Here is a 15,809-nt window from a genome sequence, read left to right on the forward strand (position 1 = left end):
GGTAGGAACAGAGGATGAAGGATTCTGCTGGCTGAGCAGGGGTGCCGCCATGTATGTTCAGGGCACCGTGTAGCCGGCAAAGCCATTGATGGGGACTGGGAAGACCTTTAGCATCACACAGACATACTTGTGGGGACTCAGTGGAGGCTAAGGAAGAGGACAGAGGAGGCAGGAAGGGAGAGGGGGTTTTATCCTCACAGAAGGATGCTAAGATGATTCATGGTGTATCCTTCACAGGGACACTGAGGAAGTTCCTTCCATAGTCAGTGTCGTACCGTGATCCAAGAGCATGCCCAAGACTGAGGGAAGAGAGCAGAGCTCGTACCCCAGCTGCAGTGGTCCAGGAAGACCCATGAGAGAATAAAAGATGGCTGGGGTGGGGCAGGGGGCTGCCACGGTGGGAGGTGGGTGGAGGATGGAGGCAACACAGGGAGAAAAGATGGTAGTGGAAGGAAGTGAGCTATGATGCTGTTTTGATGTCAGCAATGATGACAAGATGGCAGGAGGGAATGAAAAGGAAAACAGGGGAAGAGGCCTCGGCAGGGACTTTTGAGGGAGGCCAGTCTCCAAGGCTGAGGTGACACGGGCTGAGCAGAGTGAGCCATCGAGGGGACAGGCTCATCATGGGAGCCACTGACCCAGGATAGAGGGGACCGTGGACAGAGCCTCTAGGGGCACAGAGCAAAACAACCGGAACGGTGCACAGCTGTACTCCGCTGAGGGCTTTCTGACCTTAGCATTGTGAAGTCTGGACTTCGAGGAATCGCCCCAGCTAGGCTCGACTCCTCAATTCTCAGTCCTGGGCAGTAGTAGCTGTAGTTAGGGCTCATGGCTGTCTACTGATTCCCGGCCTCGCTAGCAGATGCACACAGTAGGAGGGAGGGACGCGACGAAACCGAGTGCCTGTGGTGCCTTTGAACTCCCCAGACCATGTCAGCCCTGTCTGTCCTCTCTACCCACTGCCACTGGAGTCCCCACCAAACTCCATGCTCTTCTTGCCTTTGTGTTTTCTGCAATGGTCATGAGGCTTTTACTATGGGGCTCGAAGGGTACAATGGGGGCACTTTCCAGCTCTCCAGAAAGTGTAACAAGCACATGGTTGTCATGAGCCCATTGCTACTGTGGTCAGGGCTGCTCAGGTCTCATGCTAAAGATAGGGTCCCTGTCACCCTCGTCCCCCAACAGAGAGGACCACTTCTCTCTATGGCTTATGTCTGCCACAGGACAGAGGTGGTGGAGTCCTTGGATACTACTCAGTGGCCTGCTCTGTCCAAAATGTCTACACCATCCCTACCTTCTGAGCCCCTGCCAGAGAGCCAACCGCAGAGACGAATCTGAGAGAGAGTACAGTGCCAGTGATATCCCCTGGGGAAGGCTGTGGCCCGGGGCAAATTACCTTATAACAGCGGGTTAATTAGATAAGACCCAAATTACCTGAGCAAAGTTTGCAAGCCCAGCAATTTGACAGTTTCATGTTGTTTCAGAGGTGGGGAGGGCCGATCTCTGGCTCAGCACAGAGAAAATGACTTCTTGCTCCTAGGCAAGCCAAACCCACGAATTAACCTCTCCACTGCCCATCTGCAAGCCCAATGCCAAGCGTATATAAAGGCACCTGCTGGTCCTAGCCACAGCCAGTACAACCTTCGTGGGATTTGCCTTTCCTCTGGTACCTGTACTCCAACTCCACCAGCAACATGAGCCGCCAATTCACCTGCAAGTCCGGAGCTGGCAACAGGGGCTTCAGCGGCTGCTCAGCCGTGCTAGCGGGAGGCAGTTCCTCCTCCTACCGGGCAGGTGGCAAAGGGCTCGGTGGAGGCTTCAGCAGTCGGAGTCTCTACAGCTTGGGAGGCGCCCGAAGCATCACTCTGAACATGGCCAGTGGCAGCGGAAAGAACGGAGGTTTTGGATTTGGCCGGAACCGGGCCAGTGGCTTTGCCGGCAGCATCTTTGGCAGTGTCGCCCTGGGGCCCGTGTGCCCTACTGTGTGCCCACCTGGAGGTATCCACCAGGTCACAGTCAATGAGAGCCTCCTGGCTCCTCTCAATGTGGAGCTGGACCCCGAGATCCAGAAAGTGCGCGCACAGGAGCGGGAGCAGATCAAGGCTCTGAACAACAAGTTCGCCTCCTTCATCGACAAGGTGGGTCTGCCAGGACAGGGGAACCTGGGAACAGTTCTTCTCTTTTTGGGGTAGGTTTTCTTCAATCCCTCAAGAGGCATTGAAGTTGGGTACACCTACTGCACTCATGACTGGTACACACTCTGTCTCTTCAACATCTTGTAAAAGATTCTCTGTTGTGCGGAGGGAAAACACCGGCAAGGTAGTGGTAGCTTCTGCAGGAGCAGGCTTTCAGGGCTACTCACGGGGAACTCTGGGTAAGGGATACAGGCCTTGCCATGGAGACCTGGTACCTTTGTTAAGCCTTGTGGTCACACAGGCTGTGCACAGTGAAGGCTGGGAAGAACCTCAGCCCCAGGGTACAGAAAGCCTGTCGCCCTCTCAGGCATGCTGACCTTGTACCCCAGTCTCACCTGACCTGTGGATCAGAGCATGAATGGCTGCTCAGTTACCCCAGGCCCCTTGGGCTAAAGGATGTCTCCACTGTGGGTGATTGCTTAGTGGGCAAGGGCTCTCTTGCTAGGTAGGGGTAGAGGTATGCTGGAGTCAGACCTGGCAAGCTTTGCGGGGAAATCACAGTTTCATCTGGGAGGTTATGTCCTTCCCTCCAGCGTGGAAGGCAAGACCTTCCTCTGCGGCTTAAGTTAGTTTAGAAAAGGAAACTCATGCGAGATGCCTGGCTCAGACTTAAGTCCTCTCCGAAATGGTAGCTGTTGTTGCTGGGGAACGGTTCTGGGAAGCTGAGGGGCCTCAGACCTCGTGGGAACCTCCTGCTCAGTCAGGGTGCTGCCTGCGGTCTGTGAGAGACAGCTTCCCCCAGCTTATGGGTCATCAAAACCACAATGGCCACGGGTGCCACTCCTACAGCCATTTGCAGGACAGGCATGGTGACGGCTCAGCCCCAATCTCCTGTCTCCAGGCCTAGGGCCAGACATGGGAAGGATATGTTGGCTCCATGACAGTCAAGCGCCACAGCCCTGGGCCTTGTGGTCACAAGAGCAGACCCTGCCCCATAGGGCTTGTCTTCCCCTGGTGGTGGTGGGGCACCCACCCTCTGCCCAGTCTCAGGGGCCAAGGCTGGGGCTGCAGTTTCCTGTCCTCAAAGCTGGTCACTTCTAGGCCATTGAGGTGCTCTGAGGATTTGGGTCTGGGCGTGGGAGTGTCCTACCCCCTTGGTGGGCTGGCCAGCTTTCCAGAGGGGCAAGTCCAGAGAAAAACAAGCAGGATGAGGGTGGTCTTCTTGGGGACCAGGAAAGAGACCCAGAGCCTGGTCAGCCTCTGAGGAGCTTTGGTCCCAAGGAGCATCGTGACCTCTCAATCTCTGGTGGGGAGGAGATGTCCAGTCCTATCGGTGACCTGGCTATTTTTCATGGCATGCTGGGTACTGTAGTGTCTGTTGTGTGGTTAACGCTCAGCTCAGGAAGAAGCCTGGATTGGTTAAGCCAAGCCAAGTGCTGGCTGCCATGTTAGAGACCAGCAGTTCAGTGCATAGTCTCATCTCAATGCAGAATGCCCCACGGTATTCCTGCGTCCTGTGAACACAGCCTTGCCTAAATGTGCCTGTGCTCGCTCACAGACATGGAGAAAGAAGCCAAAATTTTAAAAACTGTGCTCCCCATAGCCAGATGGGAGAAGGGGAGTGGCCAGTGACCTCTGATGGGCTGTTGCGGGTCCGGCTCTGTCTGTGTGCATCTGGCTTTGTGAGTGGGTGGCTCTGAGAGCTGCGTGCAGAAGGGAGACTGGGAAGAGGGGGCAGTGTGGGAACCTGGAAACACGCTCTTGGCTCTAGTGTTACTGCACTCTGACATCTTCAGAGCAGGCGGCCTTCCAGACAGATGCGCCCAGCCTGGCCCTGGTGTGCTCCTACCATACTCAGTCCGCCACAGCGGGCCCTGGCTGATTGGATTCCCTCAGTGGAGGGACGATTGTCTGGGTTTAGTTCTGAGCTTTGCCCTTGGCTAAACGTTTAGACCTTAGAAAGGAGCGAAGCTCCCTCAAGCCTCAGCTTCTGCTCTGCTGACCATGGTTAAGCATTTGCCACTGCCTGTTATAGCTGTAGAGGGGTAAAGGGAAAGATGGAGCCCAGTGCTGAGCAAAACGGCCTTTCATGACAAGTATGATGAATTCCATGGGCTCAACAGCAGCTGGGTTGGGTCCCAGGTGGCTGTGGGCTCAGGTTCCAGGTGGCTGTGGGCTCAGGTTCCAGGTGGCTGTGGGTCTGGGTTCCAGGTGGCTGTGGTTTTGGGTTCCAGGTGGCTGTTGGCTCAGGTTCCAGGTGGTTGTGGGTTTGGGTTCCAGGTGGCTGTCGGTTTGGGTTCAGGTGGTTGTGGGCTCAGGTTCCAGGTGGCTGTGGGTCTGGGTTCCAGGTGGCTGTGGGTCTGGGTTCCAGGTGGCTGTGGTTTTGGGTTCCAGGTCCGCTTCCTGGAGCAGCAGAACCAGGTGCTGGAGACCAAGTGGGAGCTGCTGCAGCAGCTGGACCTGAACAACTGCAAGAACAACCTGGAGCCCATCCTGGAGGGCTACATCAGCAACATGCGGAAGCAGCTGGAGACGCTGTCTGGGGACAGAGTGAGGCTGGATTCCGAGCTGAGGAACGTGCGGGATGTGGTGGAGGACTACAAGAAGAAGTAAGTGAGGAGCGAGCCGGTCACAGGACAGAGAGCCCTGTCCCTCTGAAGGCCTTAACATTTTGACTTCAAAGTTTTGGAGGTGGAGAGTGATATTCTAGGCCATACCAAGTAGACTCACCACGACAAAAACCTGGACTATTGTCTTAGTTGTTAGTTAATCCGTCTTAGGGTTTCTATTCCTGAGACAAAACACTATGACCAAAAAGCAAGTTAGGGAGGAAGGGGCTTATTTGGTGTACACTTCCAAATCGATGGTCATCACTGGAGGAAGTCGGGACAGGAACTCATGCAGGGCAGGAACCTGGAGGCAGGAGCTGATGCAGAGGCCCTGGAGGGTTGCTGTTTTCTGCCTTGCCTTCACTGGCTTGCTCAGCCTGCTTTCTTATAGAACCCAGGACCACCAGCCCAGGGATGGCACCACCCACAGTGGGCTGGGCCCTCCTTCATTGGTCACTAATTGAGACAATGTCTTACAGCTGGATCCCATGGAGACATTTTGTCAATGGAGGCTCCTTCCTTTCTGGTGACTCTAGCTTGTGTCAACCAGCCAGTACAAATAGGCTTCCTGATCCACCACCCGTAGAGTGACACCGGGGACAAGTGTCCGAGTAGCTGGGCAGCTCTGGTGTGGGTCACATTCTCAGACAATCTATGCTGGGAAGTGCGTGGGCTGCCTGGTAACCGGCGGCACTGCCCACATTTAGGGCAAAGCAGCTTGCTTCCTGCATCCCTCTAGGCTCCCCAGGAGCCATTCACTCCACACACTCCCTCCTCGTCCCCCAAGACGGATCTTCTCCCAGGCTGGGCCACCACCCTCTCCCCCAGGAAGCTTTCCTTGCTTGGCGGGGCCCCTCAGTTAGCTGTCTGTGCCCCCACGGGCTGGCATTCTTCTGTGCACTCAGGGTCTCCCCTGGGTACGTCAGGGCTCACGGTGAAGGATGTAAGCGGTGACCCCTGACCTTTCCACAGGTACGAGGAGGAGATCAACCGGCGAACGGCTGCAGAGAATGAATTCGTGCTGCTAAAGAAGGTGAGGGGAGGGCAGCTCTGAGGCCAGGGTCCGTGTGCTTGGCCTTAGTCCCTGAGTGAGACGATACAGAAATAACAGTGGGAAGACTGGGGGGACCACGATGTCCAGGGGGAGGAACGAACAGAGAGTGGTGAGGGGCTCCCTGCAGCCGTGGGACTTGGCACAGATGCGGTAGAGGTGGCTGTCACAGCAGCCTGGCTGGGAATCTCTCTTTGAGGGGCCACTGCGTTTCCTCCTCACAGAATAGGTTCTCCTGATGGGCGGTGGCGGCTGTGCCGTCAGCTGCCTCCACTGCCTTCCTCATGAGCCACACAGGAGAAGACAATGTCTCCTTCCTCCAGCCAGGCAAGCTGGGCTGGGCCTAGTGTCACCTTCTGGATGGCACCTGAGGTGACTGTGGGTCCCTGGGGTCTTCTTTCAGGATGTGGATGCGGCTTATGCCAACAAGGTGGAGCTGCAGGCCAAGGTGGACTCCATGGACCAGGACATCAAGTTCTTCAAGTGTCTCTTCGAGGCCGTAAGTCTCTTGGCACTTAACTCTTCAGGGTGGCCGGTGGCTAAAACTCTAGTCTAGGGCCTAGGAGAGTCACAGACGCCCCAGCTATCTGGAAGGTCCCTAGGTCGGCCATGCACCTCACCCGCTATTCCCGAGAGCCCCTCTCCATCCCCGAAGCCTTGTTCCACGCCATCAGAATCCGCCTAGGGCCCAGCAAGGTAGTATTTCCTTTGCACACGGAGCTAGCAATCTTGTGTTCCGGGCCCTAGGTAGTATCACTAGAACTTGACAGTGGTCCAAGTTGATATGCTCCCTTGTCCATGGTCCCTGCAGGAGATGGCTCAGATCCAGTCCCACATCAGCGACATGTCCGTCATCCTGTCCATGGACAACAACAGGAACCTGGACCTGGACGGCATCATCGATGAGGTGCGCGCCCAGTACGAGGAGATCGCCCTGAAGAGCAAGGCCGAGGCTGAGGCTCTGTACCAGACCAAGGTGAGAAGCTGAGACCGGGCCAGGGGTGTCAGGAGGGGTGACACAGTGATGTGAAGGTTGGCCTGTCCCTCTGCCACAACCCTTCCTTCGGGGATGCAGGCACCTCACAGACGCCATCCTGTCACACTTACCCATCTCTGTGCTTCTGGCTTTCCAGTTCCAGGAGCTGCAGCTGGCAGCTGGCCGACACGGGGATGACCTCAAAAACACCAAAAATGAGATCACCGAGCTCACCCGGTTCATCCAGAGGCTCCGCTCAGAGATTGAGAATGCCAAGAAGCAGGTGAGGGGCCCTGGCTCGTGGCCAAGGGCAGCGAGCCCGGTGGAGGGCACGTGAGTTTGTTGAGGGCCTTAGCTTCCCAGATGTCTCCAACAAGAGAAGATAGCAGTGATGTCACTGTCTACAGCACTTGGACGTCTCTGGGGCACTTCCTTTACTACTCACTCCAAGTGCCTTCCCTTGGGTATACTCTTCTCTCTCAAGAAGCCTGCCCGGGCTTAGAGGCTAGACCTCCTCCCCAGGTTGTCCTCCCCTAGGTTGTGCTCCCCCAGGCTGTCCTCCCCCAGGCTGTGCTCCTCCAGGTCGTCCTCTCCCAGGTCATGTTCTCCCAGGCTGCCCTCCCCCAGGCTATGGTCCCCCAGGTTGTCCTCCCCCAGACTGTACTCCAGTGAAGTGGGTGTTTGCTTCTGGATCTTCTGAACCTGAGGGACTCGGCTGCAGCTAGTGCCCAGGCAGGCCTCCTGCAGTTTCCTAACTTCTTGAGTTCTGTGCTTAGGCTTCCAACCTGGAAACAGCCATCGCTGACGCTGAGCAGCGAGGAGACAGTGCCCTCAAGGATGCCCGGGCCAAGCTGGATGAGCTGGAGGGCGCCCTGCACCAGGCCAAGGAGGAGCTGGCCAGGATGCTGCGCGAGTACCAGGAGCTCATGAGCCTGAAGCTGGCCCTGGACATGGAGATCGCCACCTACAGGAAGCTGCTGGAGAGCGAGGAGTGCAGGTGAGCGGAGTGAGCTTGGGCAAGTAAGAGTGTCAGCTGTAATCCCAGCACTCGGGAGGCAGAGGCAGGAGGATCTCAGTGAGTTCGAGGCCAGCCTGGTCTACAAAGTGAGTCCAAGGCAGTCAGAGCTACACAGAGAGACCCTGTCTTGGAACAAACAGAGAGTATCAGCTGGGCTGGAGATGCGGCTCAGTCAATAGGGTGCTTGCTTAGCATGTCCGAAGCCCTGGGTTTAACTATCAGAATCATGTACAACTGGACATGGCAGTGCATTCCTGATGTCCCAGCTTTTGTGCGGTGGGATCTCAGTGGGATAAGAGGTTCAAGGTCACCCTGGACTGAGTTCAAGGCTACATAAAACTGTCTCAAAAAGATATATATATATATATATATATATATATATATATATATATATATATATATAGCACACATATATATATATATGGCAGCCTCATACCCATGGATGCCGAATGCTCACTCCATCCTAGGTGCTGCTGTGGCGAGCTACAAGAATCAATACGTTCAGCCCTTACAACCTCCCCAAAGTGTCTGGGAGCCTCACATTTCCCTTCTTTCCTGAACCCCATTCCTCTATTAGACTTCCCCGTTCCTGCCTCCTTACTGCCCAGGTGCACTGGAGGTGTGCTAGGCTAGCCAATCCAGCATCCCGCTGTACCAGGGAGAAAGCTCACCATGGCGGGGCACTGGAGTGGACAATACAGTCCTCACACATGCACCTTTTCAAAACTATTGTTTGGTGCAGTGTGTTGCCTGCTACACCCCCACCCCCCACCAAATGCTCAGGGGTGGCCTCCAAAGTGTCTCAGGCTCTGAGCTGAAGCAGCCCTGGTGTTTCCACAGGTGCCCAACTCAGGCTGGTGGGGGCAGTGGCTCGGAAGAAGCTGTGGGACACGCCTTCTAACTTTACTTTTCTCTTTGACAGGATGTCAGGGGAGTACCCATCTCCAGTCAGCATCTGTAAGTACCTGTGGGCACCCGAGTCATAGGCGTTGCATACTGGAAGGGCCCCAGTCACACCCTGTGCATGTAGATGAGGGCTCTGGGAAACAGGAAGGAAAAAGCTGAGGTCACAAAGCTGGAGAGTGGATACAGAGCAGGTCTCCCAACTTCCAGTTACCCCAGGAGCTTTTCGATTCATCCTTCTGCCTCCTAGGGGAATGGCAGCAAGGGATAGCCTCTGCCACAGGAGATGGGGGATGGCAGCAAGGGATAGCCTCTGCCACGGGAGATGGGGGGGTAGGTGTGAGGGATAGCCTCTGCCACAGGAGATGAGGAAATAAGAGGTGACTTATAAAAAAATGATGTGTGTGGGAGTCTATCTCAGGCTTTTGAGACTGGGTTGGCAAGTGACAGTCAGGTCTGGACTGGGGATTTGGACTGGGGGTGGAGGTGGGGTGAAGAGACTCCAGGAGGAGCACTTTGAGCTGGCAGGATTGGATCTGGAGTCTTGGATTGTCATCCATGGGGAGCCAGCAGGAGGAAGCGGTTGGAGGCAGAAGATTTAGTGGAGCCACAAAAAGGAGGGACAGTGGTAGGTGCCAGTGGTAGGCACGTAGGCTCACAGGTACCTGGTTGAGGGAGACAGATTGAGCATCAGTGCAGCAAGATTCAGCCACAGTGGGTGTAAACCGAGTAAGTTTATATGTGGGGAGCACGGAGAAGGTGTCTTTGGGACATTCTCTCCAGGGTGAGGAAGTGACTCTGGTCAGGTTCTCACAGAGCCCTGTCTTATTTTTTTGGGGTGGGGGGCAGGGGAAGGAGAGGCCTCTCCCTAGCTCTGCCTGAGTTGGTCTGGTCTGAGTCTAGCTCTTTCTCCGCAGCCATTATCAGCAGCACCAGTGGCAGCGGAGGCTACGGCTTCCGGCCCAGCACGGTCAGTGGCGGCTACGTGGCCAATAGCACTAGCTGCATTTCCGGAGTGTGCAGCGTCCGCGGCGGGGAGAGCAGGAGCCGAGGCAGTGCCAGCGACTACAAAGATGCCCTAACGAAGGGCTCCAGCCTGAGCACCCCCTCCAAGAAAGGTGGCCGGTAGAGAGGGCTCTCTGTGCCTCCCTCCCTCAGGAACCCTGCCCCCAACCTACTGTCCCCCCTCCTACTACTCTCTTGTTCCACTCCTGGGCCCCTGGATTTGTGCTCTGCCAACCTCCTTCTCCCTCCAGTGTTCTGAGCCTAGTGGGCTACAGTGTGGGGTGCACTTCTAATAGACTCCAGGGGGTTCCCAGCTCCAGCGCAGGCTCAGCCTGTCCCTCCATAGCCTTCGCTTTCATCCTCACCGTACTGCCTGGCTCCTCGAGTCTCAACCTGAATTTTTTTGTCCCAGCTCCTGCCTATGACAGGAGCTGGTGGTACCCCAGAGGAAGAATAACACCCCATGCCCTGACACAGCCTCATTTGGAGTGGGACCCCCCAAAATAAAGGGACCCCCCCGACTTCACTTTCTTGCACCCAGAACCGGAGAAAAGGGGACCCCCTTGGCTTCTCTGTCTTCTTTAAAACTCTCCCCGTTGCATCCTCAATAAACAGTGCAATCCAACGATGGCTGAGCCTCCGAGTGTTCAGAGTGAGCAGAAGGCAAACGCTCACCGGTGTACACCACACACACGGCACAATTAGTCACACACAAGTGCGCCACTGTGTGCTGTCATTGTGGGTCAAGTAGGTAACAGTTTTCTCTGTGGAGCAGAAACAAAGTATCAGTGTGCTCTGCAGTAGGAGGGCTTCTGCCTGAGGCTGCCGGGGTGGGAATAGAGAGAGCAGGCTGGAAGGAGGAGGAGGACTGGGGGCAGAAGCGTGGTAAGGATGTCTCTGTGGCTGCCAGTCTGTGGCTGTTAACAGGCATCTCGGCTGTGTCCTGGCAGGAACTCTGACCCTCCTCTGGGGTCTTTCTTGGCAGGCAGGCAGGTATCTGGGGCTGCCCTGCTCCTCACGGCACTAAGCCTCCTGGGAGAGCGGAGCTGGTGAGAAGCCCACACCCTGGGCCACTGTTGTGCCAAGACAGAGCAGGCAGCAAGTCCCTGGACTGGGGGCTAGACTGAGCGGAGTAAACTGTGGTGAGGCTGGGTAGTTGCCACCTGCTAGGACACACTCCTGATGTCATGACTCTCTGTCTCGCCTTGTATGGAGCACGGAGGGTGGACAGACAGACTCTCTAGGCCAACTGTCTGGCTAGAGAAGGCATGGAGGCCGATGAGGGGCAGGATGCTTGTGGGCCGTGGAAAGCCAGAGTCTGTGAAGTCAGCAGGTAACATTTGATTGTGAGATAACAACACTAATGGTGCTGTTTGGGGCCAGGCAGGGAGTTGGTTGTACAGAAGATTAAAGGAATGGGGCTGGGATGGAGAAGGGGGCGTGGCAGGTGGGAGGAGAGAGCTGGGGGTTGGGGGAAGGGCTGAGTGGGTTGGGCAGCTGGTACAATGTTCAAAGTAGCTACTATGGCTTGGGGCAAGGCAGCGAAGCCAGTCTTAAAAGTCCCTTGGTATAAGAGGCAGCCTTCAAGCCAGATTTCTTGGCTGGCAAGACGAGTGGTGTGTGTGTGTGTGTGTGTGTGTGTGTGTGTGTGTGTGTGTGTGTGTGTAACACACCCTGCCATTCTCTGCTGTTTTTGTTTCTCTACCACATTAAGGAACAAAATGAGATAGTATAAGAGGTTTCCAGTCCAGAGCCTCTAACACGCCTCAGATTTAGAGTGGGAAGAGCTTCTCTGGGCATGGTTAATTTACCACTTGGATCTGAGGAGAGTAAAGAGCCTCCCCCCCTTTCTCTCTTTGTGCCCCAGGGCTCATGGGAGCTTTCTGAGTGAACAGAGTTATCCTGGTTTCTGCTTTTAGAGCCACTGAGACTGAGCAGGATACAGCGGGGAGGCCGGCAGCAAGCCCCAGCACGGGAGGGACTGCTTGGCTGGGTACCAGCCCCGCTGGGACTTGGTGGACAATTTGAGGTGAAGATGTCTATGCAGTGTCTGTATAGCAGCTTCAGGCTCTGTTGGCAGCTGTGGTGGGTTGTGACCCCCCTTGGAGGTCAGATTACATCAGGTATTTATAGTATCATTCACAACAGTAGCAAAATCACAGTTATGAAATAGCAACAAAATAAGTTTTTGGTTGGAGGTCAGTGCCACATGAGGAACTGTATCAAAGGGCTGCAGCGTGAGGAAGGTTGAGAACCACTGAGTTAGAGACTTTAAAAATTAGTGGAGATTTAGGAAGACACCTGATGTTGACTTCTGGTGTCCACATATACACACACACCCCAACACCACACACACACACACACACACACACACACGCACACGCACACGCACACGCACACGCACAGAACAGCTAATCAAAGATCTGGGAAGGCTGAAGTGGAAAAGGACCAGGAGCTTGAGACCAGCCTAAGCTACATAGCATGAAAAAGAAAAAGAAAAATGAACAAAAAGAAGGAAGGAAGACAAAGAAAGGGAGAGGGAAACAAGAGAAAGAAAATTGGGCAGAAGATGGCGAGCAGCTTGATCTCACACTGGCCTCAGGATGGAGGGAGGTAGAGGAATTGACAGCAGAGGCAGGGGTCCTGCGGGAGGCGAGGCGGTGTGCACACACTCAGAAGAGCCAGGCTTAGACTGCTCTTGGGATGGGGTCGGGGTGGGGGTGAGAGGGAGGCAGGATGTGAGAGATGATGCCGTAGACCTCTCCTGATGCATAACCAGTTGCCTTGGTGGCAAAACAGTCACCTCAGACGCCACCCAGAGGACCTGAGATACCACTCAGGCCAACCACCAGGGGTGACAGAGATGCTGAGGGACAGAGACAGCCTTGTTTGCAGCTGGAGATCTCTACTGTGGTGGCTTGTACAAACAGAGACAAAGGGGGGTCAGTGGGCTTGGTCAACGCTAAGGAGACTAAGAAGTAGAGGGCTGTGGTTGCCATGACTACAGGAGCACTACTTGGTTCACTGCAGAGCCCTATCTTCAAGGGCAAATGGTAACAGCTCATCAAGCTTGCTTCAGGGAACCCTGGCCTTCTCCTTACCCCACCTTGCTGGCCCTTTGCAGTCTCCTTTCCAGCCTCGTCGACCAGAGGCTCAACTGTCTTCCCCTTTGTCCTCACAGCATGTGCTTGGCATACCCTGTGCACCCACCACAGCGGTGGGCCCAATTCCCTCCCCACAGAGCTCCAACTCCAAGCTGTCACTGTGATAACTGGTAGCTAGCCAGCCTGGAGGTGCCCAAGTGGAGGGCACCCCATAGCCGGGCAGGCCAGGCACAGCATCCCAGCTCATGTTACCAAGAGCTACTCTGGTCACGATGGCTGGGACATAGTCAGGCCATCTCTGAAGGGTAAAGAGACGGGTCCCCATAGCACACACCTGCCATGGCCACTGCTGCCCTATTCCATTCGTGAAGCCTTTTTCCCACAGCCACTCCCTGTGGGCCAGGCCCAGAAGTGCCAGCCTGGCATAGAAGCTAGTGCCTGCGACTCCCATGGGCCACTCTCTGTAGACTGGCGACAGCACCTGTGTCATCCCTCCAGGTGGGTGTCCTGAGGTGCAGATGTCCTAAAGCCAGGATGACAGAGTCGAGACACAGTGAGCTCTGTCTTCACAGCCCACACTCTTTTCCAGACACCACCCTGCCACCCAGGACGGGAGCCAGCGCTCTGCCCACCCAGATGCCACTCTTTCCCACTCCTTCCCGATGCCCCATGGGCTCCCCTGCCCATTCTCTGTGAGAACTTCTGGTGTTTTCCATGAGTGGAGTTCTGATGCCTCTGGGTACCAGACCCTGAGCTTGGGGCCCCTTTCCCTGGGCTTTCCTACTGAAGCCATAAGCTGAGGACATGGCCACTCTAGGTCACCCTCTCCCACACCCTGCTACAGTGGTAAGGTTCTTAGGCCAAAATCTGATGTCAATTCTTCTGTTACCTTGGTCAGGAGTGGCCAGGGCAGCAGAGGCAGTATTGGCCTAAGCAAAGCTAAGGAAATGAAGGGAGGGGTGGGTAGAGTATAGGAGGGGGGCTGGCGAGTGTGGCTGGTGTGTGTGTGTGTGTGTGTGTGTGTGTGTGTGTGTGTGTGTATGTATGTGTGTGTATGTGTGTGTGTGTCTGTGTATGTATGTGTGTGTGAGTGTGTATGTGTGTGAGTGTGTGTGAGTGTGTGTATGTATGTATGAATGTGAGTAGGTGTGTGTCTGTGTCTGTGTATGTGTGTGTGAGTGTGAGTATGCGTGAGTGTGTGTCTGTGTCTGTGTGTGTGAGTGTGTGTGAGAGTGTGTGTATGTATGTATGAGTGTGAGTGAGTGTGTGTCTGTGTCTGTGTATGTGTGTGTGAGTGTGTGCGAGAGTGTGTCTGTGTATGTGTGTGTGTGAGTGTTTGTGAGTGTGTGTGGTGACTTGGAGGAGCAACGGTGGCAGTTTGCCATGAATTCCCAGGGGAGAAGCACCAAGACCAAAAAGCAAGGATCCAGGAAGGAGGAAATTTCCTAGTGTGTGAACGGATGCTTCAAGACTGAAGTGCAGAGGCCAGTCTGTCCCACCAACGTCCAGCTACCACCTCAGTGACTGCCTCTTCAAGAAGGACATTTCCCCTCTCCTTGAGGTCCAGAATTCTTATGTTTCAGATGCTTGACTTCGCTCTACATTGTGTCTGGCCTCCACTCTCCGGCCACACAGAGCGCACACGGTATCTATGCTTATTCACAATGCCAATAGAAGCCCGCCTCTCCCCAGGAGCTCTCGGCTTTAGCCCTTCCTCTGGGATTTGTTGTTCGGCATCACATTCTCCTAGCCAGAGCTCAAGGAGAGATGACTTACTCAAGGCCAGGTTCCTGCCTGAGCTGTTTCTGTGTCCTCCAGTCTGCACCAGTGGACGACAGCGAGAGAGGCCGTCATAGCCACGCTGAAGCATGGATTGTTCCACTCCGTGAGAACAATGATCCGAGTGCAATCCCATCCTTGAGATGGAAGAAAGTGCTGCTCTTACTGGGCCAAGACCTTTTTTTTTCCCCTTGAAGACTTTGAAGGTCTTGGGAGCCAGCCAAATCCACAGAGAGGGCCTCTGGGTTGTCATAGAAAATCCCCCAAACAATTAAAAGGTGGATGAATCATGCCTGGGGCTTCCCTGATGCTGGATTTGGGGGGGGGAGAGAGGGTGGGTGTTAGGAGGGTCTGTTTCATCCTTTACCTGAGCACACAGTGGGGGGCGGGGAAGATGGGAAGAGCCCCCCCCCCAGCCCCACACTGGCTGAGGCAGGTTTATGAAAGGGTTAGTTGGGGCATCACACCCTCTGAAGCCACAAAGACCAAGCTGTCCCTTGTGCACACCCAGATAAGTCAAGAGGTCCTAAGAGCTCCTTAATCCCAGATCAAGGGTAACAAAGGGGCTCTTCCCAGTTGACTGGAAGGCACCTGGGTCAACATCCTTTGAACATCGCATCCTTCACTGCCTCTGGGTAGCACAGATGCACCTGAGCCACTTCCCCAGGCTGACCAGGTGTGCAGGGAGTGTCGGGGGTGGGACGTCCCAGGGGGCTCCAGGCAATGCAGACAGATGTCCTGTCCAGAGGCAGCTGGCCTTTTACACTGCTAAAATGGGACCCAAACTGCAATCACTTTTAAAAAAGGGACACATGAGAGCTACTCCGGGAAGAATGTTGCTTCGCTTTCTCTCATGTGCGTTAAAGGGAGCTAACGTTATCGGCACGCCACAGCCCCGACACTTGACTTCCTCAGGTGTAAAATGGCCAAGTGTGTGCGCTGCCTTAGCATGTGCGGCACCAGGCCCGTGCCTCGGGGTCCCCTATACGCTGGTGACAGGGCTGTGTTGTCAACTGCGCAACGGCTGGGAAGTTGTAAAGAGGGAAGGTAGGGTAGGGGAAGAGGCAGCGTGGGAGGGCCGCGGCTCTGGACCCTCACCAAGCCCGTTGGCACTATCTACTGTGTCCGCTTCCTCCTCTGCCATAGTATGAAGGACAAGGTTAACAAAAGTAGCGGCAATAACAGCCACGGCTGCCTTTTATCGGTTGCTGCTGTGATGGAGACACAGA

The 15,809-nt window shown here is 55.1% G+C and overlaps 1 protein-coding gene across 1 annotated transcript; it reads left to right on the top strand.

Annotated features, from left to right (window-relative positions):
* Positions 1-1,618: 1,618 nt before the first annotated feature.
* KRT71 (keratin 71) lies at positions 1,619-10,322 on the top strand. The gene is made up of 9 exons (XM_084749629.1): positions 1,619-2,138; positions 4,530-4,744; positions 5,717-5,777; positions 6,199-6,294; positions 6,607-6,771; positions 6,929-7,054; positions 7,548-7,768; positions 8,712-8,746; positions 9,610-10,322. Exons 1-9 carry the CDS (start codon positions 1,695-1,697, stop codon positions 9,819-9,821), a joined length of 1,575 nt encoding a protein of 524 aa, XP_084605755.1. The 5' UTR covers positions 1,619-1,694; the 3' UTR covers positions 9,822-10,322.
* The last annotated feature ends 5,487 nt before the right edge of the window (positions 10,323-15,809 follow it).

The sequence above is a fragment of the Acomys minous genome, assembly GCF_964271855.1.
Source record: "Acomys minous genome assembly, chromosome: 12".
In the NCBI taxonomy this organism is placed as follows: Eukaryota; Metazoa; Chordata; class Mammalia; order Rodentia; family Muridae; genus Acomys; species Acomys minous.